Source organism: Rhinoraja longicauda, chromosome 2 (assembly GCF_053455715.1).
Source record: "Rhinoraja longicauda isolate Sanriku21f chromosome 2, sRhiLon1.1, whole genome shotgun sequence".
Taxonomy (NCBI): domain Eukaryota; kingdom Metazoa; phylum Chordata; class Chondrichthyes; order Rajiformes; family Arhynchobatidae; genus Rhinoraja; species Rhinoraja longicauda.
Genome location: NC_135954.1, coordinates 66,267,105 through 66,280,001, shown reverse-complemented (window position 1 = coordinate 66,280,001; position 12,897 = coordinate 66,267,105). Strand labels below are relative to the sequence as shown.

At 46.0% G+C, this 12,897-nt stretch overlaps 1 protein-coding gene across 1 annotated transcript; it reads left to right on the top strand.

Moving 5' to 3' along the window:
- Window positions 1-4,633: 4,633 nt before the first annotated feature.
- tfpt (TCF3 (E2A) fusion partner) lies at window positions 4,634-11,030 on the top strand. The gene is made up of 5 exons (XM_078428261.1): window positions 4,634-5,260; window positions 8,199-8,269; window positions 8,708-8,777; window positions 10,019-10,255; window positions 10,683-11,030. Exons 1-5 carry the CDS (start codon window positions 5,036-5,038, stop codon window positions 10,815-10,817), a joined length of 738 nt encoding a protein of 245 aa, XP_078284387.1. The 5' UTR covers window positions 4,634-5,035; the 3' UTR covers window positions 10,818-11,030.
- The last annotated feature ends 1,867 nt before the right edge of the window (window positions 11,031-12,897 follow it).

The window sequence follows — 12,897 nt, the reverse complement described above, 5'->3', positions numbered from 1 at the left end:
GGTGCAAATTTATTATTCCTGGTAATGCTTTGGTGATCTAAATTGTTTCTGTTGATCTAAAAAAACCCATGCTGGGATAACTTGGTGAGTCAGGCAGCATCTCTGGAGAATGTGGATAGGTGACATTTCAGATCTGAAGAAGGGTCCCAACCCAGAACACTGCCATTCCATGTCCTCCTAAGACGCTGCTTGACCTGCTGAGTTACTCCAGCATTTTTTTTTAAATAAACTAACATCTGCAGTTCCTAATCCTCATTCATCTTATCTATGAATATTCAAAGCTTAAGTTTCATGTAAAAGTCACTTTCCTGGATGGCGGTGAAACCAGCCGATACCAGGACATTTTTTTCCTCTTGTTTTCAGTAAAGTTTTGGAAATTTATCAATGAAAGGTGTACAATGCATTGGTGCAAGATGCAAAATGAATTGACACCTTATATGATCATTATATAATTTTCCCCCCCAAAGGTTGAATGGCTGCTTTTGATCCATGGGGCATTCTCACAGTATTCCAGTCTCGACCTGAAACGTCACCCATTCATTCTCTCCAGAGATGCTGCCTGTCCTGCTGAGTTACTCCAGTATTTTGTGTCTACCTTCCAGTTACATAGCTTGGATCAACTCTCAACATTCTCAACTGAGGTTCATTACTAGATGGTATTGAAGTTTTTATCTTAATTTTTATGAAAATGGAAAGGCTTCTGCTTCAAGGTAGAATGAGATGCAAAATAAATAGCCATTTAGATCTATTGCTCTATTGCCTAGAGCTCTGGAAAAGTACTGAAAAGAACAGATTAAACAATTAACCAAAGTATTGGACTAACCTATTGTTCTGATTTGACATGATTGTCACTGTACTACCTACCTATTACAAAATGTTAAACTCAATTCAAATTTTATATAATTGGAAACTTACTGTACTGTTTAAAACTTTCACCCGATAAACATTGAAGTTCAAGACTTCTGAAATTACTAAGTGACAATATGTATGAATGGATCCATCTTGATGGAGATGTACAAGGCAATTAATGTTATTGAAAATTAAGAATTACAGAGCAAGATAAACCAATTGGCTTCTAAATGGGACCTGTGGCACAGCAATTTCCAGTGCAAGGTATGGGCTAAACCTTTTGAACCTTGATTATTGTTATTTCCCAATGGCTTTAACAAATTCTGACTGGATCCATCCATTTGCAGCAGACTCGGTCCTCCAGATTACAAAGTGACACACTGCAGTAAAAAAATCAGGTATTGCCCATCTGTACCACGCAACATTAAAATTAAAAATTGAAATTAACCCAAATTTTGTCCAAAAAAACCCTCGCCAGTGTCGACCTATTACTTGCCACGCTTGTAGCAAGTAATGTCGCATGTCGACCTAGTACTTGCCACGCTTGGTCTTACCTCTCCACTTTTCCACCTTTCTCCTCCTCTCCCCTAAACAATCAGTCTGAAACATCACCTATCCATGTTCTCAAGAGATGCTGCCTGACCTGCTGTATTACTCCAGCACTGTCATTTTTTGTATTAACCAGCATCTGCAGTTCTTTGTTTCTACATTAAAAATTCCTTTCTTGCTTTTCAGCCTCTGTACCAATTATTTCGGCCATTGTTTCAACTGTGTATGAACTGTCAAAATCTCATTTTGTGATGTGACTCACTAAAATAAGATGGCACATTGGTACCATTTAGATACGTGGTCCCCAAAGTGGCTAGTATTGTCCCCTGGGGACTGCGGAATTGCCTAGGGGGGTGCGCTGAGGCAAGTGGATGGCAGGTGGACAAGAGATGTGGCAGTATACACTTGAAAGGCTTACGGGGCACCTATTCTGCCATGTGCACCATAGATCACTCTAAAAGCACTCACTGTTTTGTTAAATAGTATTTCTTGGAATTTCTCAAAGCTGGGAAACTGGTATCACTCCATCAAGCCCATCCATCGCATTGAACAATTACTGTACAGAGAAGTAGTTACAAAATGTGGTATCTAAGACTTGCTACTGATCATCAGACTGAAAAGCTGGTATCACTGGATCAAGTTAATCAATGTTATTAAATTAATTAAACTAAAAGTTGTAATTGGATTTTGAATAAATGCACAATTAATTGTTACTGTTTTGAATGTTATTGTATTATTATCTTCCTTAGTGGGCCGTGCAAACCACTATTTTGAATAATGTTTTTTACAGTGGAGGGTTGGGGCACTAGGGATGATGTTTTGGAGCCAAGACTGTCCTAGTCACCATGTCTTTCCCCTCCATACATTCATCTCCCAACCCCAAGCCCATTACCTTCCCCCTTCCCTCCAACTTCAAATTTCATTCCTCCTCTTCTTTCCTTACCTGACATCCTTTTGTCTCATTTTATAGGAGGCTCCAAAAGTCAACCAGTAGGGATTAAGAAGATTCAGTAAGCCACTGGCATTAAATTAGGCCAACAAATGTGAATATACAAGGCTCATCAAGCCAACCGGTTGGGATAAAGCAGTCAACCAAAGGGAGTTAAGGTGGCTCCACAAATATTCCAATGGGAATAATGGAGGCCAACCAATGGGAATATGGAAGGGTAATAAAGCCAGCCCATGGGGTTAAAATAGGCTAACCAACAGGAATAATAGAATCTCATCAGGCCACTAAGGGGATAAAGGGAACAAAGCAATTATTGGTGATGAAAGAATCTCATTACGTCTACCAAAGGGGATAAATGTGGCTACAAAGCTCAACCAATAGGCTTAAATGATGCTCTAAATCGGGATAAAGTAAGATCAGAAAGAAACCAGTGGGAATATGCAAGGTTATCAGGCCACCCAACAAGAATAAAGTGTGTTCAAAAGTCTACCAAAACGATAAAATTAGGCCAACTAATGGGAATAAACCAGGGCAAGCAGAGGGAAAGGAATGGGCATAAACTTCTTTCATCAGGACAAAAATTCAAACAATGGAGTTAAATGGGGAGAACTCATCAGTCCAACAAATGGAGATAAAGCTGGTCCAGTATCGATTTCTCTAATTTCAAGTAACCCTTGCATTCCCACTCTCTCCGTCCCTCCCCAATCCTAGTCGTCCTACTACTTTCACTATTCATTCGTTATCACCCCCTCCACAGCTAACAGTGGACCATTGTGGGCTCCACCTTTCCTTGGCCATCGGTATCGGTGCCTGCTCTGATTTGTTCTGTACTCTTCCATATCTCTCGTTTCGCTCTCAGTCTGAGGAATGGTCTAGACCTGAAACTTCACCCATTCCTTCTCTCTGGAGATGCAGCCTGTCCCACTGAGTTACTCCAGCTTTTTATAATACAATACAATATATCTTTATTGTCATTGTACCCAGGGGTACAACGAGATTGGGAATGCGCCTCCCATACGATGCAATAATTTAAGTAATTTAGACAGCAGCAACCCAACGAAACGAAACAGTTGTAACAGTTTTGGACAGGGTAAAGTGTCAGTTGATCTATGCGTTGTGGCCATCCGGCTCAGTAGGACCGGTTCATAGCAGCTATGGCCCTGGGGATGAAGCTGTTCCTGAGCATCTGCCCGATGGAAGGAGTTCGAACAGACTGTTGCAGGGGTGTGAAGAGTCTTTGTGCATGCTGGTGGCTTTTCTGAGGCATCGTGTGTTGTAGATGCCCTCTAAGTCTGGTAGCTGTGTTCCGATGGCCCTCTGAGCTCTATGGACTACCCGCTGTAGAACTTTCCTTCAGTGTAAACCAGCCTATCTTCAGTGTAAACCAGCATCTGTAGTTCCTTCCTACACACAATGGCAAGGCCAATTTACGGATTAGGCTCTTGAGACCAAACATAGCCTAGGGAATGGAACTCAGGCTACAAGCCAACAGGGGGACTAGTTTGGAGCGACCATGGAGGGAGAAGGGAGCAAGGAGGGAGCTGCAGCCGCCCCCACGACCTGCGAGGCCTTGCGGCTCACTCACCGCCCCCAGCGCCCGGCCCGGGTTCACAACGCGTTGTCACGTCCTGTCCCGCCCGCCGTGTGACGTCAAGTCAAGCCACGCTTCCCCATCTGACATTGTATGCCGTCACAGCGCCTGCGCCCGCCGTGTGACGTCAGGCCAGGACACGTTCCCCCGCCGTGTGACGTCCCCAACAAAATAACCGCGCTTCGTTATTTGAAATAAAACATGGAGCTGTTGTCTCCGCGAAGGTTAATATCAGGATTTATTCACAAAATGCTGGAGTAACTCAGCAGGTCAGGCAGCATCTCGGGACAGAAGGAATGGGTGACGTTTCGGGTCGAGACCCTTCTTCACACTGACGAGACTGACTGACTTCAGGATTTGACGAATAAAAGTCATGGTTGTTTTCTGGTCACAGGATGTCCTGGCCCTGCCCACTGTTCCTGACGTGCCCCTTGCAGCGCCCGCTCATTGGCGGGGGAGGTGTCTCCGCCCGCTGATTGGCCGTTGCTGTTGCCAATCGCTGACAACGGCCCTCGCTTTTCATTGGCTCTCCGTCAGCATTGGCTGCCCGTCATGACGCGTCGCCGCCTTTCCCTCTGATTGGTTGGCAGACAGGTAACCCCGCTTCCCCGGCTGCTCCATGCTTCACTTCACTCCATGGCTGAGTGCGAGCTGCCTCGCAGAGTGATTGGTTAAACCCCGCAGGTCCCGCCTACCTGCCCTCAGGCAGCGCGTCAGCGTCAGACGGGCGTCAGGTGAGGCGGTGGGTTGGGCCCGTTAACCTCTCACCCATTTACCGCACAAATGGCTCCACTGGACACCTGCAGCTGTGTATTTCTACCAACAAGCTGAGCTGACAGGAAAAAGTCTGAAAAGTGACTGGCCCTCTGGCACAAGAACCGAGTTGACATTAAACCTGTGTGTGCGCCACTGGCAGGAGGGCAAAGGCTGCCCCGCCATGCCGAGGGGCTTCATCCAATAGCCTGCTGCCTGGCTTCATATAACACAGACCCCGTCAAAACCCATCCGAGCATTTAATCCTGACGGAAATCTGAGGAGTTTGGCCAGAAGGGGGAAGCAAGTCTAGACGGTGTTGCATTCTGCCCTTCAGCCCTAAGATGTCCTCAGTTGGCTTCGATGACTTCTCGGGTCCCTGCTCCGAGTTGGCCTTGCCACCACTCTTCGGTGGCAACATCCTGGAGAGCGAGCTGGAGCAGGAGGTGGAATTTGCAGACACGGAGCTGAATGGTGACACTGCGGAGGAGGAAGGGGCAGAGAGGCTGCGGGAGCTGTACCGAAACAAGTACCACGCGTTGCAGAGAAGATGCAAGGAAATTGAAACGGTGAGTCTGTCAGAAGAGCCAATCCAACACCCAATTGCTCTGAGTGTGAATCCAGTCTCAGGAAGAGGTAAGCAGGGTTGTTACTTAACTAAAGTAGTGTTACATTGTTGGGGGAGATGTGTGAAACATTGAGCAGATCAGGCAGATTCTGTGGAAGTAGATAGAAACAGAATCAACATTTCAAGTTGGGATCAAAATGGTTCAAACTGGGAAGGAGACAAAACAAATCGGTTTATAATTAAAGTCATTGAATTATTCAACACGCAAACAGAACCTTCAGCACAGTTCATCCAAATTGACCAACCTGCAAATATTCTGATTTGCGAACATTTGACTCTTCTGAACTTTTCACATCTCTGTACCTGACAAATGTCTATCAAATGCTGCTGTTGAAACTGCAACAACCACTTACTTGGGCAGAGAATGTGGCCCTTGTGGCTAAAGGGATCAGGGGGTATGGAGAGAAGGCAGGTACAGGTTACTGAGCTGGATGATCAGCCATGATCATATTGAATGGTGGTGCAGGCTCGATGGGCAGAATGGCCTACTCCTGCACCTATTTTCTATGTCTATGTCTATGTCTATTCCATATACATACCACCTTCTGTGTGGGGGAAAAATATTCCCATGGGTTATTATTAAATCTCTCCCGTCTCACCTTAAACCTATATTCGCTCTGGTGTTTGATTCCCTAACCAAAGAAAGGATATGCATTTACTTTCTATGTCCCTCATGATTTATGTTTGCCCCTTTGAGGAATAAAGTCCTAGCCTGCCCATCCTCTCTCAATAACTCAGTCCCTCAAATCCTGACACATCCTCCTAAATCTTATTCGCACACTTTCCAGATTAATGGCATATTTTCTGTAGCAGGTGACCAAAATTTGAAATTATACCTGGTGTGGTCTCACACCTGGTGTGGTCTTTTTACAACTGCAACATAACATCCCAACCTATGTACACAATGCCCATTAATGGCCCTGATGAATGCCAGTGTGCCAAATGCTGCCCACTACCCTAACTGACACCACTTTCACGGAATTTGGTACTTGTATTCCTAATGTCCTCTGTTTCACAACACTCCTGTGAAGGTCTTGCCCTTGTTAGATTTCCCAAAATATAACATCTCACACTTATTTGAATTAAACAATTTGCCATTCCTCAGCCAACCAGCTGATCAGGATCTGACTATAATTCTTGATAACCATTTTCACCATCTATTTTAGTGTCATCTGTAAACTTACTAACCATGCCTCATCCAAATCCAAATAATTAATATAGATAACAAACAACAATGGGTCCAGCACCAACCCTTGAGGCACACAACTAGTCACAAGCCTCCACTTTGAAAAACAACCTTCCACCACCACCCTCTGCTTCTTACCAACAAGCCAATTTTTTATCCAATCGGCTAGATTACCCTAGATCGCATAGAATCTAATCCCCCAAGCAGCCTCCCTTTCCTTAGCAAAGACCTTGCTCAAGTCCATAAAACCTTTAAAAAATTTATAGATCTCCCATGCGCAAAGCCATGCTGATTATCCTTAATCAACCCCTCTTTCCAAATGCACGTGTAACTTCTCAGAATCCCCTGCAGTAACTTGTCTTCCCCAGATGTTGGGCTTGCTTGTCTATATTTTCCACTTTTTTTATTTGCAGCCTTTCTTAAATAAAGAGGCGTCAGCCATCCTCCACTTCCCTGGCTCAGGATTCCTGAATATACCTGTTCAGGCCCAGAGATTCAGCTACTTCATCCTTCTAAAAATGGCCAGCAGCTCCTCCACTGTTATGCGGACCATGCCCAAGACAACCTCATCATCTTTCATGAGTTAGTGTTCATGCCTCCCTACACAACAAACACAGAAGAGAAATATTAATTGAGTAGCTCAACCTATTCATCTCGATAAACACATAGAGGTTTACTTTGGTCATTTAAGGGGCCCTCTTCTCCCCCAAGTTACTCTTTTTTCCTTTATATGCTTGTAAAATATCTGTGGATTCCCCTTAATCTTCTCTGATACCTAATTTCTCATTTTTGTCCTAAATTTCCTTTTTAAATACACTCCTGCATCCTTGTACTCATCCGGGGATTCACTTAATCCTAGATGCCTGTACCCAACAAACGTCCTCCTTGCTTCTGACTAGAGTCTCAATATCTCTTGTCATCCAAGGCTCCTTAGTCCTGCCAGCCTTGCCCTTCATTGTAACAGGAGCATGCAGGCTTTATACTTTGTGCAGTCTAATGATGTCAAAATTTACTTTGCCCCAATTAACTTGTGAACATGTTCTGCCCTTTCCCATAGAAATTTAAAAACATTTTTAAAATATGTTCACTGCTCCCAAAGTAATCTCCTACTAACAATTCAGTCACTTGCCGTGCCTGTTTCCCAAGAGTAGGTTGTTTTACCCTCTCCAAGGTAGGTCCCTCTATATATTGCATGAGAAAACTTTTCTGAACATATATAACAAATTCCACCCCGTCTGAACTCATAGCACTATGGCAGTCTCAGTCTAAATTGAGAATGTTAAAATCTCCCACTATAACAACCCTATTATTCTTGTAAATTTCAGCAATCTCCCTGCATATTTGTTCCTCTAATTCCCTTTGGCAATTCGGGGGCCTATAGTACAGTATCAACAAGGTAATCATCCCGTTTTCTTTTCTCATAAAACTTCACTGGATAATTTCATCCTGGATTACTGGTTAAAGTAAATAGGGTCAGAGATTTCTGAGATTAAGGGAATCGATGGAGATCAGAATAGGACAGAAAGATGGCACTGAATTAAAAAGCAGCCATGATTTGTCTGGATGGGGCAGCAGGCTTGAGAGGTTAAGTGTCCTGTGCCTGCATTGACTCCTTGTATTACACCTTAACCGCAAGCACATTGACTGTAACAAATATCAAGGATTTAATTGCCATTCACAATTTCTGTTCCAGGTAAATGAAAAACTCTTGAACAGACTAAAAAACGTAAGGAAGATAACGCAGAGGTTGAAAAAGGAGCGAAGGTACATTTACAGTGGTGTTCTTGATGACTGCCCGGTAAACCCTGAGTGGCAGACAGAGGGGAAATCAGCTAGGGTTCCCGCTCCCGATCCTTACCCAACATCCTGGAAGGAGGAGAAATTAGCCGGGGTTTCCACTCCCAATCATAAAAAGCTTTTCCCTCAACCTCGGTGCACATGACAATAAACTAAACTGAACCCAGCAACTTATGGATTAGAGCGAGGAGAGGAAATGAGCTAGGGTTACAGCTCCCAATCCTTTTCCGGTGATATCTGGGTTAAAGGGAGGGAGGATGTCATTATGATCTGACCTTTCCGAGAGAAAGTGGAAAACTGCTGGGGTTCCTGCTCGTGATCACAGCCCTGTGACCCCCTATGTTTGATGGACAGGGGAAATTAGCCAGGGTGTGATATGCTCTTGTCTTTCTCTGTGCTCACCAGGTTCCTGATGAAGTGTCTGGACTCTCATGGTGATTCCTACCGCACAGCCCAGCTGACCATACTGCTTGAGGTAATAATTGCTCTTCCAGCTCAGTATTAAACATTATCACTGACTTCCTCTTCACAGTCCTCACCTGAAAACTCTTTGACACTATGCCTCCCATACCTCTTATTCAAACCACTTCACATCCATCATCCCTTCCCTGTCTCAGTAACCCATTGAGAACTCCAGGCTCCTTCAGTACTGGCCTCTCCCACTGCCCAGCCCTTGTTGCTGCACCTTCAGCTGTCAAAATCACTTCTTAGGTGCCCATCCTCCCCACTTTGGCCCTCTTTAATCTTTCTCCCTTCAGTCGGTTTCCTTTCTAGATGTATCACGTTGCTCATTTGGAAGTTGTTTAATGGGGATCAATTTTTGTCGGCCAATCCCAGGCCAAGGTGGGGAAGAAGCAATCTCAATCTCAGCTGATGCCTCTGGAAGTCGAGGGAAGATGGAGAGAGAAGTAATAGATCTCTCTTGCAATTTATCTTCACCAACCATTCTCCTGAGTTTCAGTGTTACCGGCCCAACCCCATATAATCCCTCAGGAGGTGGATCATCCTTGAATTGGGGATTGGGGACAGAATTCCAGGATTCAATCCCAGTCGCAATGAAGGAATGGCTGATGTATTCCAAAGTTGAGACGGTGAAGTAGTATTCTCCTGCACTCAGTACCCATGACCTTCTGGGTGGCGGAGGTGGCAGGTTTGGAGGTGCGGTTGGACAGGCCCAGGCAAGGACCCATGGTGCATTTCGTGGATGGTGCACACAGCAGCCACGGTGCTGTGGTGGTGGTGGGCTGCTTTGCTCTGGATCCTGTCAAGCTTCCTGAGTTTTAGTGGAGCTCAACTCACCCAGCCAAATAGAAAATATCTCATTACATTTGGGATTTGTGAATGGTGGAAGAGTGATGCAGATAACATGGCAGAGGGTGAGTCAAGGACAAACATCCAGGCATGGGGAAAATAATCCAGCACTCCTAACTTGTGCCTTGTTGATAGTGGAAAGACTATGTGGGTAATGCAGCGGATGTTCAGTGTGTGACAATCATTCCTAGGCAAGTGGAGAGCATTCTATCACACTTGTAAATGTGGAAAGGTTTAGTGAGCCATTCACTGCAGGATACCCTGCCTCTGACCCATGTAGCTATATTACTTAGGTGGCTGCCCTGACTGAGTGTTTGGGGAGTGCTGATCTCCAGTCGGGACATGGCAATGGCCATGCCATTGTTTTGGGGGTTTGGTTGGTGACCAGTGTCTATACGTGTGCAGGACGAAGGCAGCCGAGGAGCTGAGGAGACGCTGGTGGACACACATCCCCCGAGCAGCCAGCTCCCAGAGGGAGAGGAAGCCCCAGCGGCCAGACACAGCTCACAGGGATCGGTCAGCCCTACGCCCAGTGAGGGGGGCACGCACAAGCGGAAGAGGGCAAAGGACGACAGGGAGGTCCCACCCAACAAGAGACATTTGACTTCCTTCTATAAATTTAGCCGTGATCTCCCCAAACAGGTACAGTAGCTCCCTCACTGGGCGTGGGGCTCATTGGCAGTGTGGACAGTGGGGGAATGCAAGGGGGTCAGGCCTATCGGATTTTGGCTGTGGGGGTGAACGGGAGGGAGTTAGGTCTGTTGGGATTGTCAACAGTGGGAGTGGGATGGGATTGGGTGCATTGGGATTGTGGACAATGTGAGTGGGAAGGGGTCAAATTCACTGGGATTGTGAACAGTGGGAGAGGCCGAGTTCATTGTGATTATGGACAATAGGAGTAAATGGAATGGGATCGGAGCTACTAGGATTGTGAATATGGGGGGGGGGGGGTGTCCAGGTCCATTGGAGTGTGCAAAGTGGGAGTGAGTGGGAAGAGGTCAAGTTCATTGGGGAGTGGACAGGAAGTTGCCTATTGGGATTAGCCATCACTTGTATCTTTTCCCTGCAGGATTCCAGCGAGGGGGAGTTGTCACCCCGGGAAGGGAGTGAACCCATCTCCCATCCCTGGAACACTGAGAGCCCTGAAGGGAAGGTTGTTTACAGAGAATACCCAAGCCCAGCTGTCTATCCCGAGTTTGACTGAAGTCCTCAATCCTGGGCTTGGAGACAACAGAGAAAGGGGGCTTGTGTGTGGACAGAGACTGATACTTGTAGGCAGGCGAGTTCAAGGAGCCTGAACCTCCACCTCAATCACTCCAGGGCCCAATCCCCCAGATACCCATCTACACGTTTGTATCAATGACAGCAGTGTCATTTAAATAAAGCAGCAAAACTTTAATATTAATGGGATCTTCATTTCAGTCGTGTTGACCTGAGTGCCACATTGCGGGAATGGCAGTGAGGGAGGGTGACAGTGTGCGGGTAGCGCTGAGGAAATGCCACGTTGCGGGAGAGGCAGTGAGTAAATGCTGCGGTGTGGGTGGAGCGCCAAGGTGATACTTTGTTGCGGAAGGAACAGTTGGGGGGTGTGGTGGTGTGGGAGAAGTGCGGAGGAAATACTACGTTGTGGGAGGGCCGGTGAGGGAGAGCTATGCTGCGGATGGAGGGCATGTGAGGTGTATCCGATTATAATAGAGCTGTGGGGCATATCAGAGTGTCACAGTGAAGGGGGTGGGGCCTGTCAGAGTGTCACAAGGAAGGGTGAGGCCTATCAGTGTCACAATGAAGGGTGTGAGGTGTATCAGTGTCACAGTGATGGGTGTGAGGTGTATCAGTGTCAGTGATGGGTGTGAGGTGTATCAGTGTCACAGTGACGGGTGTGAGGTGTATCAGTGTCACAGTGACGGGTGTGAGGCGTATCAGAGTGTCACAGTGAAGGGGGTGGGGCGTATCAGTGTCACAGTGAAGGGGGTGAGGGGTATCAGTGTCACAGTGATGGGTGTGGGGCGTATCAGAGTCACAGTAATGGGTGTGAGGCATATCAGAGTCACACTGAAGGGGGTGGGGTGTATCAGTGTCACTGAAGGGGGTGAGGCATGCAATTCTGATTACCCCATTACAGGAACGATGTGGAGGCTTTGGAGAGGGTGCAGAGAAGCTTTATCCATTGCAGGAATAATGTGGGGGCTCTAGAAAAGGTGCAGAGAAGACTTGGCTGGAATAGAGAGTATTAGCGACAGAATGGACAAGGAGAGAATGGACAAACTTGGATTGTTTTCTCTGGAACTCTGGAGATTGAGGGGAGACCTGATAGAAGTATATAAAATATGAGAGGCATAGATAGAGTAGACAGTCAGAACCTTTATCCTAGGATGGAAATATTAAATACTAGAGGGCATTGTTTTAAGGTGAGCGGGGCAAAGTTTAAAGGTGATAAGTTTTTTTGCATAGAGGGCGGTGAGTACCTGGATGTTGGTGTAGACAGATACAATAATGGTGTTCAAGAGTCTTCTGTCTTGACATGTTTGGGACAGAGATTATGGGCCGAAGGTTCCCCTGCTCTATTTTTCTATGTACTTGGCCATGTTCTCAAAACCTGCGCAGAGTTGGAGTTTTCGTGAACATCTTCAATCTTTCACTAATATGGTCTGAGGTCCCCACCTTCTTTAAAAAGAAATTTAAAGATCTTGTGTTCAAGATGAGTAACATGACGTGATATGCCTAAATGACCCTACTGACTGGTGGTACTCATAAGACCATGTGATTGGAGTAGAATTAGGCAGGTCTACTCCACCATTCAATCATGGCTGATCTATCTCTCCCTCCAAACACCATTCTCCTGCCTTCTCCCCATAACCTCTGTCACCCGTACTACTCAAGAATCTCAGCCTTAAATATATCCACTGACTTTGCCTCCACAGCCTTCTGTGGCAAAGAATTCCACAGATTCACCATCCTCTGACTTAAGAAATTCCTCCTCATCTCCTTCCTAAAGGGGGCGGCAAGGTGGCATGGCGATCGAGCTGTTGTCTGACAGCACCAGAGACCCGGGTTCAATCCTGACTACAGATGCTGTCTGTATGGAGTTTGAACGTCTGTTGTGAAAGAATGATACTTTATTATCACGTGACATGTCACAGCAAAATTCTTGAAGGGCTTCAAGAGGATGGTTGTGACACAAACATCAACCTCAGTGAATCACATCGATCCACTTCAATTCACCTACTACCACTACAGATCGACAGCAGGTGGAATCTCATTCGCCTTCCACTGGATCACTTGGA

What these genes read in the sequence shown, in the direction of transcription:
- tfpt (XM_078428261.1), top strand. Translation starts at nt 5,036, where the DNA reads ATGTCCTCAGTTGGCTTCGATGACTTCTCGGGTCCCTGCTCCGAGTTG. An exon ending in GATGCAAGGAAATTGAAACG is followed by an intron (nt 5,261 to 8,198) that starts GTGAGTCTGTCA and finishes TTTCTGTTCCAG; the next exon opens with GTAAATGAAAAACTCTTGAA. An exon ending in AGGTTGAAAAAGGAGCGAAG is followed by an intron (nt 8,270 to 8,707) that starts GTACATTTACAG and finishes TGTGCTCACCAG; the next exon opens with GTTCCTGATGAAGTGTCTGG.